The sequence below is a fragment of the Azolla caroliniana genome, unplaced genomic scaffold (genome assembly GCF_043228905.1).
Source record: "Azolla caroliniana isolate FFs.n. ecotype wild unplaced genomic scaffold, voAzoCaro1.0.p SCAF_16, whole genome shotgun sequence".
Classification (NCBI taxonomy): Eukaryota; Viridiplantae; Streptophyta; class Polypodiopsida; order Salviniales; family Salviniaceae; genus Azolla; species Azolla caroliniana.
The window spans coordinates 18699262-18713754 of record NW_028230451.1 but is presented as its reverse complement, the minus strand read 5'-3'; the positions used below and the strand labels follow the sequence as shown (position 1 = coordinate 18713754).

The 14493-nt window shown below is 38.3% G+C and overlaps 2 protein-coding genes across 4 annotated transcripts; one reads left to right on the top strand and one right to left on the bottom strand.

Moving 5' to 3' along the window:
* Positions 1-326: 326 nt before the first annotated feature.
* On the top strand, positions 327-2304 carry LHCA3 (PSI type III chlorophyll a/b-binding protein). The gene is made up of 3 exons (XM_087332071.1): positions 327-689; positions 1380-1435; positions 1686-2304. Exons 1-3 carry the CDS (start codon positions 495-497, stop codon positions 2299-2301), a joined length of 867 nt encoding a protein of 288 aa, XP_087188197.1. The 5' UTR covers positions 327-494; the 3' UTR covers positions 2302-2304.
* Positions 2305-3365: 1061 nt separating this feature from the next.
* On the bottom strand, positions 3366-13330 carry LOC147854149 (putative LRR receptor-like serine/threonine-protein kinase At1g06840). Of its 3 annotated transcripts, none has more exons than XM_087332079.1 (20): positions 13110-13330; positions 12481-12628; positions 11969-12040; positions 11758-11829; positions 11124-11267; positions 10971-11042; positions 10760-10831; positions 10470-10544; positions 10240-10308; positions 9874-9939; positions 9724-9795; positions 9465-9557; positions 9283-9363; positions 8437-8948; positions 6866-7033; positions 6433-6731; positions 5407-5461; positions 4660-4937; positions 3831-3965; positions 3366-3749 (listed from the first exon to the last, which is right to left on the bottom strand). In XM_087332079.1, exons 1-20 carry the CDS (start codon positions 13216-13218, stop codon positions 3399-3401), a joined length of 2943 nt encoding a protein of 980 aa, XP_087188205.1. In that variant the 5' UTR covers positions 13219-13330; the 3' UTR covers positions 3366-3398. The 3 variants fall into 3 exon arrangements, with proteins under 3 accessions (XP_087188205.1, XP_087188206.1, XP_087188207.1); XM_087332080.1 differs by having other exon boundaries at positions 6433-6728; positions 13110-13329; XM_087332081.1 differs by having other exon boundaries at positions 3619-3749; positions 3831-3883; positions 13110-13329.
* Between the last annotated feature and the right edge of the window lie 1163 nt (positions 13331-14493).

Genomic DNA, 14493 nt, shown 5'->3' with positions numbered 1-14493 from the left:
CTGAACCGAACCGAACCGAACCGTTTTAAAAAACCTAAACCTAAACCTAATCCGAACCAAACCGAACTGTTGAAACCGTTAAGCTGTGGTTTCTCAGTTCAAACCGAACCGTTGCTTATTGCTATGTGTACATACATACATACATACATACATAGAATTTGGAGAAGGAGAGATATGGCTATGGTGGTGGGGCCAATCGCCCACATGATATGCTGCTCTGCAATCTGATTGGCATCTGCAGGATAAGCCCTCCCCCTTTCCTTATCCATCACCATATCTCACCTCTTCCTCCTCTCTTTCAATCCACAGATCTCTCTCTTCTGTTTCTCTGCTCTGCTCTGCTCCGATCTGACCCATCACCATAGCCCACCTCTCATCATCATCATCATCATCCCTTTTCTCTGCCTTCATCTCCTGAGCGAGGAGAGAGACAGAGGGAGAGAAACAGAGACAGAGAGATTTGTTTTGACTTGGGATCTGTCTGTCTATTAGATATGGCCGCCGTCGCTTCTAAGGCAGGGGTTCTTTCCGCTGCGACTCAGCAATTCGTGAGTGGAGGAAGGTCTCTTCGTGCCCATTCTCTGCTACCTTCCACCTCGTCTTCTTCTTCTTCTTCTTCTTCTTCGTCTTCTTCCAAGCGCTCCTCTACTGTGTCGGTGCGAGCTTCATCCTCTGGGAAGCCCGTCAAGGTATGTGACTCCTGCTACATTATTCATGTTCCGCAAATGCCCCCCACCCCTTCCCCAAGTTTACAGTATTTCTCCAAATCAGAAATGGCGGGTTCCCCTGAATGATCTAAAGGAAAGGGTTTTAGGTTTTGGGTATTGGGTTAAGGTTAGGATAAAGATTAGGGTTAGGAAAGGGTTCTGGGTTAGGGTTAGGGTTAGGGTTAGGATAAGGATTAGGCTTAGTAAAGGGTTCTGGGTTAGGATAAGGATTAGGGTTAGTAAAGGGTTCTGGGTTAGGGTTAGGATAAAGATTAGGGTTGGTAAAGGGTTTTGGGTTAGGATAAGGATTAGGGTTAGTAATGGGTTTTGAGTTAGGATTAGGGTTAGGATAAAGATTAGGGTTGCTAAAGGGTCTTGGGTTAGGATAAGGATTAGCGTCAGTAAAGGGTTTTGGGTTTGGGTTAGGATAAGGATTTTAGATTTAGTAAAGGGTTTTTTGTTAGGGTTAGGGTTTAGGCTAAGGAAAGGATCTTGGTTTTAAGTTTAGTATAGCATTTGGTTTGGGATTTAGGGCAGGGTCTAGGTATATAATATTAGGTTAGAGGGCTAAAGACTAGGTCTAATATAGGGTTTATGGGTTTAGTTGATTGGGTTAGGGTTCATGGTTTTTTGGTGTCTTTCTCATACAATTTGTTTGTGCTTCATGATCAGGCTGACAGGCAACTGTGGTTTGCCTCCAAACAAAGCCTCTCCTACTTGGATGGAAGGTAAAACCCTCTCTTCATCATCATTGTATGTGCAGATCAGTTATCATGAATTCATAGATAATCTTCTGGCTTTAGGGAAGAAGACCTTGTGAAGCCTATATATATATATATATATATATATATATAGCAATCAATGAATGGGCTATGCATATAAATAAGAAGGCCTTGTGAAGCCTATATATATATAGCAATCAATGAATGGACTATGCATGAATCACACCTCCATGTCCATGTGTGTGTGTGTGTGCAGCTTGCCGGGAGACTTTGGATTCGACCCACTTGGCCTCATGGACCCGGAAGGTGCTGGAGGTTTCATCGAACCTAGCTGGCTCATCTATGGAGAGATCATCAACGGGAGGTTTGCGATGCTCGGGGCCGCAGGCGCCATTGCCCCCGAGATCCTCGGAAAGCTAGGCCTCATCCCCCAGGAGACCGCGGTTGTGTGGTTCAAGTCGGGTGTCATCCCACCCCTAGGCACCTACAACTACTGGGCCGACTCGTACACGCTCTTCGTGTTGGAGATCATTTTGATGGGCTTTGCCGAGCACCGACGCGCACAAGACTACTACAAGCCCGGATCGATGGGCAAGCAATACTTCCTCGGCTTCGAGAAGGTCCTTGGCGGCTCTGGCAACCCCGCGTACCCCGGGGGTCCCTTCTTCAACATGTTTGGGTTCGGGAAAGATGAGAAGTCCCTCCAGGTTCTCAAGACAAAGGAGATCAAGAACGGGCGGTTAGCCATGCTCGCCATTCTCGGGTATTTCATTCAAGCCCTCGTCACTGGCAAAGGCCCGCTCGAGAATTTGCTCGATCACCTCGCCGACCCCGTTGCCAACAATCTCCTCACCAACCTCAAGATCCATTAAAAAGAGACCCTAGCGTTCCCCGTTATGTAACTATTGTAACTTTCTTTGTGCTTATGCATTCTCTTTCAGTTCAAGACTTGCACCCCCCCCCCCTAATGACTCGTCGTGTAGCATTCGCCGACATTGCTTTTATCCACTTATTGATTGCTTGATCATATGCAACTTCGAAAACATGAAGTAGCTGATAGGGAAAATATTTTTGAAGAATTCCAAGCATCAAAGAGGATTCAATGTCTTTAAACTATGCTTTAGACCCTAAACTTTTGTTATTCAGGAACTTTGGCAATTTCATGTTCATGTTACTGTCAATGCTTTGGGACCAAGCTCAATGAACCAACCACAAAGTAATAGAATTTGATGGGTGAATTTCAATCAAGTAGATGTCATAACAATTATTGAAAGAAATTTAAAGTTGCTTTGGGGTCTATTATCTATATAATAAACACAATGATGCTGAAGTTGTCATTAGCTAGTAGAAAGTGGGTTAGTTCAAGGAAAATGGTACGGCAAGTTTTCTTCAAAACCTTAGTGTCATATAAAACAAATGTACTAGTGCAATGACACAATGAGAATGCAAAGATTCCTCATATCTCGTTGTAGATGATAGTAGATGGTGGTAGATCCTTGAAATGTACTAGTGAAATGACATAATGAGAATGCAAAGAGCCCTCATATCTCAGCGTAGATGGTAGTGGAGGGTAGTAGATCCTTGATGTCTATAAGTATCTAATCCAATCATTCATTTTGTCTTAGAAATTTGCATGAAGGCCATCCCTCAACAATGACTTATGACACTTACCTTGATCAACTTATTCCAAGAGAGAGAGAGATGACTTATAACTTTAGAGAGATGGCTTACAACTTTGCATGAGGGTCACGCTTGGGCCTTAACAATGTTTTATGACACTTGCCTTGATCAACTTACTCTTAGAGAGTGAGAGGTTTTTCTTGGTTCCATTTATCTTCTACTAAAAATAGGAAGTTAACACTTGTAGACGAATAAGTTATTATAAATGCATGACATTACAAATAACATTCATATGAGTGTGTTGATGTCACTAATATAAGGAACAACAATCTACAAAATTGGAGCACACCTACCTTGGGGTTACTTTATCTTCAATATCTTGCCTCATGATTTCACTGGAACCACCATCACTAGAGAGGTAGGGATGCTTCACTAAGGTGTCATTTGTAGATTTGCTTTTTGAGTTGTTGGATGAATATGAATCAAGATCGCATCTTAGTGTAGTATCTGGCCCTTGAACGATGTTCCAAATGTTCTCGAGGTCATGAACAACATCATTTATCGATGGTCTTGTTGTTGTATCATCATTACAACATGCAAGTGCCAAGCGTACTACAGGAGCTAATGCCTCTGGACGGAATGATCCCATTTGTGCATCAACGTGTTCTAATAAAGTGTCATTCTCATAAGCAAGTTTTACCTAGTCAATAAAAGAATAGGCAAATATTACTTATATGGTGAACCCAAAAAAGAAGCTCTACAAAAGATCCAGTTCATGTACCTCTCGAACGATGTTTTTGCCATTAAAAATTGGTTGCATGCCAGTGAACAACTCTAACAAGACAACACCAAAGCTATAAACATCACTTTTATTCGTTAACTTGTGAGTTAAGAAGTACTCCGGGTCCAAATACCCCTACAAAGGAAACATACCAAATTGAATTAAAAGATTTAGTACAAATGTACATAAACTTATAACATTTACCACATACCCTTGATGACACAAATAAATAAATAGGTTACCTATACACTCTAATTGTGAAAGAACAATCCATATAATTCTTCAATTCATATGAAGCACTTATAAGGATAGTGTAAATAAAAAGGCAAATAGTATATATCCAAATCATGACATGGTCTCTATGAAAGGAAAACCTTACGATTTCTTATGGCCAGATTTCAATATAGAGAGAACACAATTAATATCCATTTCACTTCCCACCATCTTGAATCCACAAATGTGAAAGGAATTGATCACTTTACAAGACCAAACAACGAAACAATTACACAACTAGAAGACGATAATTACCACATTCACCATGTTGGAAGTGATTACATCAACTGTAGTACAAGGAGTGTATCAATTTGTCAATTATTCTTGAAAGGAAGCATAACATGCAAGGCACATCTATTATAGCAAGATATCTATATCAATTATTCTTGAAAGGAAACATAACACACAATGCAAATAACAAAATCATAAAGTTCAATGACAATTGCTAGCTAAAAAAAGAAACTGAATAAATCACAAAAAAGAAACACACCATAAAACAAGTAATCAAAGATAAGGTTTTGAATAACAATGAAAAATCTAAAGACGGTTTGTTTACCGGGGTTCCCTTGACAACTGTAGATACATAATCGTTGGGAAGCCCATCAAATTCAAGTGTTGGAGCAAGTCTAGACAAGCCGAAATCAGCAACCTTAGGGGTGTTATGTGCATCCAACAAAATGTTTGAGGATTTGATATCCCGATGGAAGATTGGTGGATTTGCCTCCACGTGTAAATAGTATATGCCCCTTGCTGCTCCAATTGCTATTTGAAGTCTACTCGCAAAATCTAATGCCATATTGTTGCTCGATAAGGAGCTGCCACTAGTAATTGCTCCTTGCATCATATAAGTCATTTATTAGAGCTAACATAACCTAGAAACTTATGAAGTAGTTGTGGTTAATTGTATATAGCAATGCAATTACTAGATTTATCACTAGACAAAACTTGAGTACTAGGATACTAATACCACATGGCTAGATCTTAAACAAACTGATACATCGATTTGAAACACATTGGTCAATGATATGGTCATTTAAAAAATCCTTCCAATTGTATCCAAGTAAGAAAACGTTTCGTGAATTTGTAGGAGTGAGGGAAAAGAATTTTTCAAATACTTATCCTGGACCAAGGGAGGACAAAAGAGATTCGCCAGCTAGTGCCATCTTATAGCTAGTGCCAAATATACATAAGATTGTACTGAGTAATAACATGCACATTATGACAATGGGAGAGGGGGGGACAAAAGACAATCTATTTTAAACATTGAAAGTATGGAAATGTAAGAAATGATGAGCAAGAATACCTTGTGCTAGATGATCCTTGAGAGTTCCATTTGGCATATATTCATAAACAAGCATCTACAACAAAATAAACATGTATGTTAACTATCATTGATTGCTTCCTTAGGAATTTGTTTCCTTTAATGGGGTAGTGGTACAAGAAAATCAAAGGTTGATTAACTAGTTTCTTCATGTGGGTATGAACAATTAAATATACAACATCATAGCCTTGGTAATCTTGGATCAATCTAACCCCATGTGGCTTTAGACTAGCATACTAAGCATGTCAAGAGAAAGTATCTTTTCGCCAAACATAATACACTATATATATTGGTTCCATGAAACATGGGCAAGATGAAAATTTGAGATCACCTGACAAGCAAGAAGAGAATACACTTGTTTATGGAATATTTATCTTTATGGACAAGATTTTCAATATTTTATAATGTTCAAGTTTCTCTTTGTCAAAGAAATGGTAACTACATCTCCCATCTCAATTGCTTAATTTCATGATATTACAATCTACAATAAAGTAACGACTTAATTTCAATGATCTTGAAATGATTTATGGAATAAGTCTACAACTTGCTATGTTGATGTTGTCATAGCTAAGAACATATGATGGTCATCATCTTACATTTATGAAAAACATAACATTTCACTATTTGATTCGCTCACTAAGATCATCTCCATCTCTTAAATTAAACTGATATATTTACATATATGTCAGTGCACGAACATCACCAATCTTGGGGTCCCCCCCACCCTTCAATGTATGTTACAACACTCAGAACAATTGTTTGGTCATCGGCACAAACAAATACAAGATTACAACAAAAATTTAGAAACCTAACATAGCTAGCACATAAACATCATTGTTCACATGGTAGCCTAAAAATGCGCCAAGGTTATAGCAATACACACGAGACAACAAACACTTTCTATGGATGTGACATTTTTAATGGTCAAAAACAAAATGGATATAAGCCATTAATGGATATGACTCTTAGAGACCTTCTATAGAAGAGTTTGAACACTCTACGATATACCTGTTCATCATTATCGACACAATAGCCAAGAAGTGATACAAGGTTGCGATGGTGTACACGTGACAACAATTCAATCTCTGTGTGGAACTCTTCTTGACCTTGCCTCGAGCACTCTTTTGCTCTTTTGATGGCTACGACATTCCCATCACCGAGGATACCCTTGTAGACCCTCCCATAACCACCTTGCCCTATTGCCATTTCATCATGGAAGTTCTTGGTGGCAATAGCTAACTCCTTGAAGCTAAAAGCCTTCACACCATTCACCTTGAGAAGTCTCTCTTTATTGGCCCTGTTACCTACTTCAAGGAACCAAAATAGTTTAGAAAACGATATTGTGAATACAATTGGGTTTTTTGTGATTAGGATTTAGTGTGATGAGGATTATCCACGCCAATAATATAATGTACTAACAAAAAACACTAGGATCTCTCACCATAGGAGCTTGTTGGTCTACAAGTGCCCATTTTGTTTCCATGTCTTAAGAAAAGAAAAAGGGCAATTGCAGCTATAATTGTCATCGTGCCAACAATGGAGGACAATAAAATAGGAAGGAGACCTTTCCAACCATGCCCATGGGAAGAAGAATGTGTTCCCAAATCTCCTGGAAGACAAGAATCCATCAACACATGTTAAAAGCTTTAATATATACATATATTGATAGATATGTGTATGTGCATATGTACTACGTAGAGAGAGGGAGAGAGAGCGTGCTACAAAAAGATTGTTCCTCCAAGAGTACTCGTACACCTAGCAATCTTCGCGTGCACACATTTACTTGAGTTGGTGACAAATATTATATATATATATATAGCCAAAGAAAAATCCAAAATTCTATCATTCAAAAATAAATAGCCCTTATGGTGTGAACATGAGTAAAGTCTAATCCAATATAGAGTCACTTGTTTGGCCTGCACACTGTAATGCAATGAGTGTATATAATATCCACCCTTATGATGTGAATGTCAGTCTAATTTTCATACTAAAGAGGTGTTGCTAAATACACCATACCTACTTCAAAGATGTGCAAATAAATATATCCTTTCCACAATTTAGAAGTGAGGTCAATATTATCCTTATAGTGTGAATATAAATTTGATAGAGTTCAATACGTATTGTCCTTACATTATGAATGTGAATTTGATAGAGTTCAAAATATATTGTCCTTATAGTGTGAGTATGAATTTGATATATGTTTTCCAGGTACGTGAGTTCCCAAATAGTTGTTAACAAAATATATCTAAGGGGAACTTTGGCACTTATTGTAGCACCCACCTTAGGAATATTTGCATTCACGTGTTACTCATGGAATTCATGCACTCGGTATATTTGTCTAGATAATCTAATATGTATGCTAGAGCTTACATTTGGCACATCTCAAGAGCTTGGATATAAACCACAAGTCTATTAAATAGTATGCATGATACGGCTTACATTTTGCATATCTCAAGAGTTTGTAACCGATCTAATTGTATGTATAGTAGAGCTTATGTTTGGCATATATCAAGAGCTTGCAAATAAAGTACCGATCTAATACTATGTATGCTAGAGTTTACATTTTCCATATGAAAATGTACTAGTCTAATAGTATATATGCTAGAGCTTATATTTGGCATATCTCAAGAGCTTGTTGGAGATCTAGGCTATTGTCATTGTGATGAAAGTTAAGATCCATTGCTTGGAGGTTGTCAAATGACACAATATGGCACCTAACGTCTTGGTATCATATTATGAATGCTTAGTATCTTTCCAGTTATGACAATGATTTGATGTGCTTGATGGATTGCAAAGAAGAACATATCTAATTGCATGGGCATGTGATGCTTAGGGTACGACGACCAGTTTGGTATGTGACATGTCTTGTGTTCACGTTGAGATCCCCAGAAAGTTTAACTATATACATTCCTCCAATTATTGCCAGGATGTTCATGCAAGTGTGTGGATTTGGTCCATGTCATCTCGTGCGCACACATTTCAGATTGCTACCAAATAGATTCATTTCTATACCTTGAAATAATGTGTAGTTGAAAAACATGAGCTCTTGAGGACCATAGAAATCATCGGGAGGCATCTTCCAACCATCAAAAATGGAGAAAATCCTCAATACTTCATTTTCGGAGAAGACTCGATGCCCATCACCAGGAAAAAGCTTGAGTACAGTCGCGAATCTCGGTCCTGGCTCCTTGGTGAAAGAATCCAAATGCACTTGATCTCGTGAGAGCAGAGTGCATTTCGCAATCCATTGCTCATAATCCTTTATGAATGGGGTGAAGAAGGAGAAACTAGGGCTCTTGAGTCTATATCCAACCACTATGGGCATGGCACACCGACACATACCTTGGTTATAGAAGATGGATGTAATGGGCTCCTCCCCTGGTGAACATGTCATCGGATCACAAGTCGGGCTATACTCTTTATTGTCTCCCTTACTTTCGGGATAAAACTTTTCATGATGTGATCGACAAATCCGGCGAAGGTTGCTATCATTTGCTAAGCAGATCTCATGATTGTTGTGTAGCCTATACATATATTAACAAAGAAAATGTGTATAATCATCAGGGAAGGAACTTGACCTCTGCTTTTTCTAAGGTATGAATCTTAAATACATAAATATAAAAAGCCATACTGAAGATTATTTCGAGACAAGGCCCATAACATAAATATGATTTCCAAGGTTTATGAATGACAAAGAAAATGTGTATAATTATCAGGGAAGGAACTTGAGTTCTGTTTTTTCTAAGATATGAATGAACCTTAAATACATAAATATAAAAAGCCATACTGAAGATTGTTTCGAGACAAGGCCTATAACATAAATATGATTTCCAGGGTTTATGAATGAAAAAATATTACCATACATATAGGTTTGGACGCATGGTGAGAAAATTCAGCAAGCCAGTTGGAATGGACGATAAAGAATTGTTCTGGAAATCTCTGGTTAATCAAGAAACAAAAAAGATCCAGAAATAAATAAAAAATGCACTCTTGACAACTTGTAAATGTACAGAAGGGAGTACCCAAGAGAGATCACTCACAATAATAGTTGATTGTGTGAAGAGGTGAATGGCACACTTGTCTGGAACGTGGATGGGAGAGCCGAACCTGAAAGGTTATTGTTCCGCAATGCCCTAATGATGCCATCCAAGAGATGGCAATCAATCGAAAACAAGAGAGAAAGAAAGTGAGATATTAAAAAGATTATGGTAAAACATTGGTAAAGATTAGGGCTGTAAGAAAGTTTGGAAAAAACAAAGAAGAAGAAGAATATCGTAAAAAGAAAAAAACAGAACTTACAAGAGCTGTAATTGAGGGAGGTTACCAAATATGTCTGGTATGTTCCCTTGAAGTCGGTTGGATGAGAGATCACTGTATACAAGAAACACATGTGAGAACAGGAGCATCTTTTAAGGCTGGTTCAGTATTTTAATATAAAAATGCCCTCACATGGTGGTTAAGTTTTTCGGAAGTTTGGACGGTATTTCTCCTTCGAGTTGGTTCTCACTCAAGTCTCTGTATGAAATCACGCTCATTCATTCTCTCTCTTTTTTTCAGATTTGGCCTGTACTCTAGATGATAATCCAAGTTTTTAATCACCTATGCACCTCGAGTTTAATTTCACTATATGTACTACTTTACAAGATGCTGCTGCAGAACATAGGAGCAAAAATTCTCTTTCTCACACACTAAAAATCTACACTACGTCTACATCAACACATACATTGTATGACATACATACATACATATATATATATATATATACACATGCAAGGTGTCAATAGATGAGGAGAAACATGGAGTAGAAGTTAATACAAATATTCAAGTTTGAGCATATTGCTGAGGTCTGGAATTTCTCCTCGAAGGTTGGCATTTCTAGTGCTCCTGTACAAAAGACCCAAAAAAATTCAATAATCAGCAAATTTATGCATATTTTGTCGTTATTGACCACAAGATCATGAAAATGAATGTTTCTTTTATGGTTTTGATGTACAACGTTGACTACATTGAGTGGATAGTGCAAACAATGTACATGAGATACTCACAGTTTAATCAGATTTGACATGGCATCAAAAGCTTGTGGTATGGATGCACTCGTAAAATCATTATCATCCAGTTGTCTGCATCCATAGAGGGAAAGAACCTTAATCTAATATTACAGTCACATAATGTTTTAATAAAAAATTAGCCCATCTTTGCAAAAATATGCTTCAATTCTGTTATTCACTCATGATTAAAGTTAAAAAGGTGTGACACAAATATCATAATAAGGGTTAAAAGGTGAGCACACATAACAAATGTACAAAGAAAAAGATGAATGGCAATCTCTACCCACAATATCTGCAAGGTCGAGATATTCGACAGCTCTGACGGTATGTTGCCAGTGAGGTGGTTTGCATCCACAAGCCTGACAAAAGGGAAACTCAATCATAAGCTAGCCCAAAAATTTAGACCATATCAGGATAGCATTGACACTTCATGTTTCCCCCGTAAGGTCGATGGCAGCAAGAAAATATTGGGATGGAAACTTGAGATTGTGCGCTTACAAGTATACTAGATTAGGAAGTTGTCCAAGCTCTTTCGGGATGCTTCCAGTCAAAGAATTGTTGTTCATATGCCTATTTAACACAGAAATGTTCATCAAAATGTTCAAGTAAGCCAATCAATTACTCGAGCAATTCTTTGCAATGTCTTCCTACAGGTGCCTCATGCTAACAAGGTTTTGGAAGGTTGTGGGTATTGAACCCGAGATTCGGTTCGAATCAATTTGGAGACGATCGAGGAAACGGAGGTTCCCTAGTTCCTCTGGGATTGTGCCAGTAAGATCATTTCCATTGAGCAGCCTGTTAAACCAACATATTCAGCCTCAATACTGTTGATTCATGTTGCAGCATATATTATCTGCATGCAAGTGGGTCTATGTCTAATCGAAACATCGACATAAAGGCTAGAGATAGGACCATTTGCATGGTTAAAAGTCAACATTGAGGTTATACGAAGGCCTCTCTAACCTGAATAGTGGTTCCTAATCAAGGAATCAATTTTGAATTGTAGATATACATTCATTTGGATTCAAACAGGTCTACATCTAGCTTAAATATTGATTTCTCCTCAAGTTATGTGTGGCCATATAACACACTAATGAAATGTATGTAAATGGACCAATCTCTAGCCTTGACATCGATTGTTAATCTATGTTATATGTGTGTAATAAGATTCTGTATATGTAAACAGGTCTATCTCTGGCTTAATATTGAATCTTAATCAATGTTGTGAGTGTACACATAGCGATACTAGTTTGAGTAACAGTACTTTATATGGGTTTGAACTTACAATAATGCAAGCTGCTTCAGATTTCCCAATTCTTTTGGAATGCTCCCTGATATCCGATTCCACATGAGATCTCTGCATACCCAGATCTGCTATAATCATCTCCTCTAACTTGCAGAGAGATTGTTTTATTATCCCATAAAATTTTTTGGTTTTCTTGTTTTGTGGCTTTCTTTTGGTTTTTTACTGTTTGACGTTAGCAATCAACACTCACAATATTTGTAAGCTCTCCAAGCCTCCAACCTCAGGAACGAGATGCCCTGAAAGTTTATGGTCAAGGAGCCGCCTGCAAATGACAGAGAACAATGTGTGTCTCTAAATATCTAAAGAGAAGGCAAATACTTCCAACTGAAGTTTTTTCCCATAGTTACAACTTAAAGACCGATACATCTAATTAAAAAAAGTTAATCATAGCTAAGGAAAGAGAGATTGTGAGCACATCTTCATTATTCATTTCATGAATCATGATTCGTACACTCTCACTAATCCAGTTTTTATACCCAAACCCATGCTTGAGCGTTAATTAACCCTTAATATTACAGTTATGACTACACTCATAACATAATCTAGCCTTGCAAGCTAACCTGAGAAATTTAGTTAGTACATACCACATGATCATAGCATACTGTATCATTTAGATTTTACCCTTAAAAGGGATATATGTATGCCTACGTTTCTTGATGGAAACAAATGTAGAGGCAAAGTATATGATGCGGAATCACTTACAATTCTGTTACTCTGTTGTTCCCATCCATGGGAGGGCTGCATACAATGCCTTCCCATTGATCATGGCCACATGGGTCCTCCCCTTTCCAGTTTTTAAGACTTCCTGATGGGTCTTCTATCCCACCCAGGAAAGCCTTCAATGCAGCCACTGAAATTAAAAAGCAGCAGATTTAAGGAGATTTAACAGAGAAACTCTAAAAGAGGAGGATAGATATGCATACACATACACATACATACATGAATATATATATATATCTGCATTCATACAAAGAGATGCACATGCATATATACATACGCATGAATACATAATGCATACATAAATTGATATACATTAGACATATATACATACAAAACACGCATGCATACAGTTATATATACTAACATATAAGTGTTATAAATGCCGATTACCATTTTCATAACAGAAAAGAATTAAAATTCGGAATATATACATATATAGATATAGATAGATAGATACAGATGTATATATATATATGCACACGCTTATTCCATATTGATAAGAAGTTTATCTGAGAAACCTAATTTTTGGGCTTGATTCAAAGCGCCAGATAGCGTGAGAAACCCTAAAAAAAACAGAGGAATATTAATGTATATAATAAGCATTGATTTACCATCTTCAGGATGCGTGGCTCCATGTGCTTGAAGCAAGAAGAATACACCAAAAAAGCATAGGAAGCTGCATACAATCCACTTATCTCTACCATAGAAGAGCTGGACCATTGCTGATGGGTCTGTGAGGAACTGTGATTTGTTTGAAAAACTCTCCTCAGCATATGAACAACAGTAACAAAAACAGAAAAAGCTAGAACAGAGTGGAGATGAAGATATGTATGGCAGATGATCATCATCACCATTGATGATGATGATGTCTTAGCTTTCATGGAAACCTATCAACAACCATCATCATGACTCATATACCCTTTCTTGGGTGTTCAGAGTTCTAGCTTCTTGCTTCCTCCTCCGGCCATTGGAGGCGGCATCGGCACCTGGCAGAATCTTTTCGGATTCTCGGTTGGGGCCGGCACCGGGTGGAATCTTTTCGGATTCTTAGTGGCCCCATGTGGTGTGTCTAGCTCTCACGATTCTTCGTGCACTCGGGTTTTCGGTCCCTTTCGCCCCTCGCTAGGCTCTCGTATCCACACCCTGGCAGATGTATGATTCACATACCTTGAGACATACGTTTGTTTTGCGCTCAGCACACTCGGGAAACTCTCGTATCAGATGCACTCACTGACCAAGACACATGCTATATGTACTTGACACCTTCGATGTCCATGTGCAGGGCATTTGACAATTGATGAATTCCCGATTGTGTTGTGCAGGAAGTTTTGTGTCGGCTTTGTGTGCCGCACGATTATGTCTGTGGCCCTTACCACTCAATGCTTTTCCTTCTTCATGTACGCTCGGCCCAACCGTTGGAAGTTGTGTTATCTAATGTGTTGAAAATCAACATAGCCTGAAGTTATTTCTATCTTCACATTCATATCCCAAGTCACCACTAGATGTGCAACAATGTGTCGGAAACCAATACATTCACGTTGTGTTGGAATACATATGAAAGTGTGTATCAAAAAAACGATACCTAATTTTAATCGGATGCGTCGAGGTGTTGTATATGACCTCAATAGCTACTTGCATGCGTCGAGGTGTTGTCGCCATACAGTGGGTTCAAATTGTGTACTAGAAGTTTATCTTCCATGAGTGATGTATCTAGACTAACCATGGAGATCAAACATGAATGGTTGAAATGACCGTATCCCATGTAGTATAATGTTTGTCATATCACTATCATGCATCATGCATGAGTTTGTGATGGCACACATGCCAAAAAATGTTATCTTTGACGCATCATATTTGGATCCACCGTCCACATGTGCGTTCGAAAATTATACATTCAGTGCATTGTTGGGTTTCACGCACTCAATACTTTCCTTCTTCACATCCACACCATGAGGCTTGTTTGTCCTTGGAGATGATATGCGACTGGTTGAAATG

Bases quoted from the DNA above. Each gene is read 5' to 3' on its own strand.
- LOC147854149 (XM_087332079.1), bottom strand. From the start codon at position 13,218: ATGGTCCAGCTCTTCTATGGTAGAGATAAGTGGATTGTATGCAGCTTC. The intron at 6,732-6,865 runs GTGAGAGATCCT...GGTTCCTTGAAG, and splicing joins TAGACCAACAAGCTCCTATG to TAGGTAACAGGGCCAATAAA. The intron at 3,966-4,659 runs GTAAACAAACCG...TTTCCTTTGTAG, and splicing joins CAGTTGTCAAGGGAACCCCG to GGGTATTTGGACCCGGAGTA.
- LHCA3 (XM_087332071.1), top strand. From the start codon at position 495: ATGGCCGCCGTCGCTTCTAAGGCAGGGGTTCTTTCCGCTGCGACTCAG. The intron at 690-1,379 runs GTATGTGACTCC...CTTCATGATCAG, and splicing joins CCTCTGGGAAGCCCGTCAAG to GCTGACAGGCAACTGTGGTT. The intron at 1,436-1,685 runs GTAAAACCCTCT...GTGTGTGTGCAG, and splicing joins CTCTCCTACTTGGATGGAAG to CTTGCCGGGAGACTTTGGAT.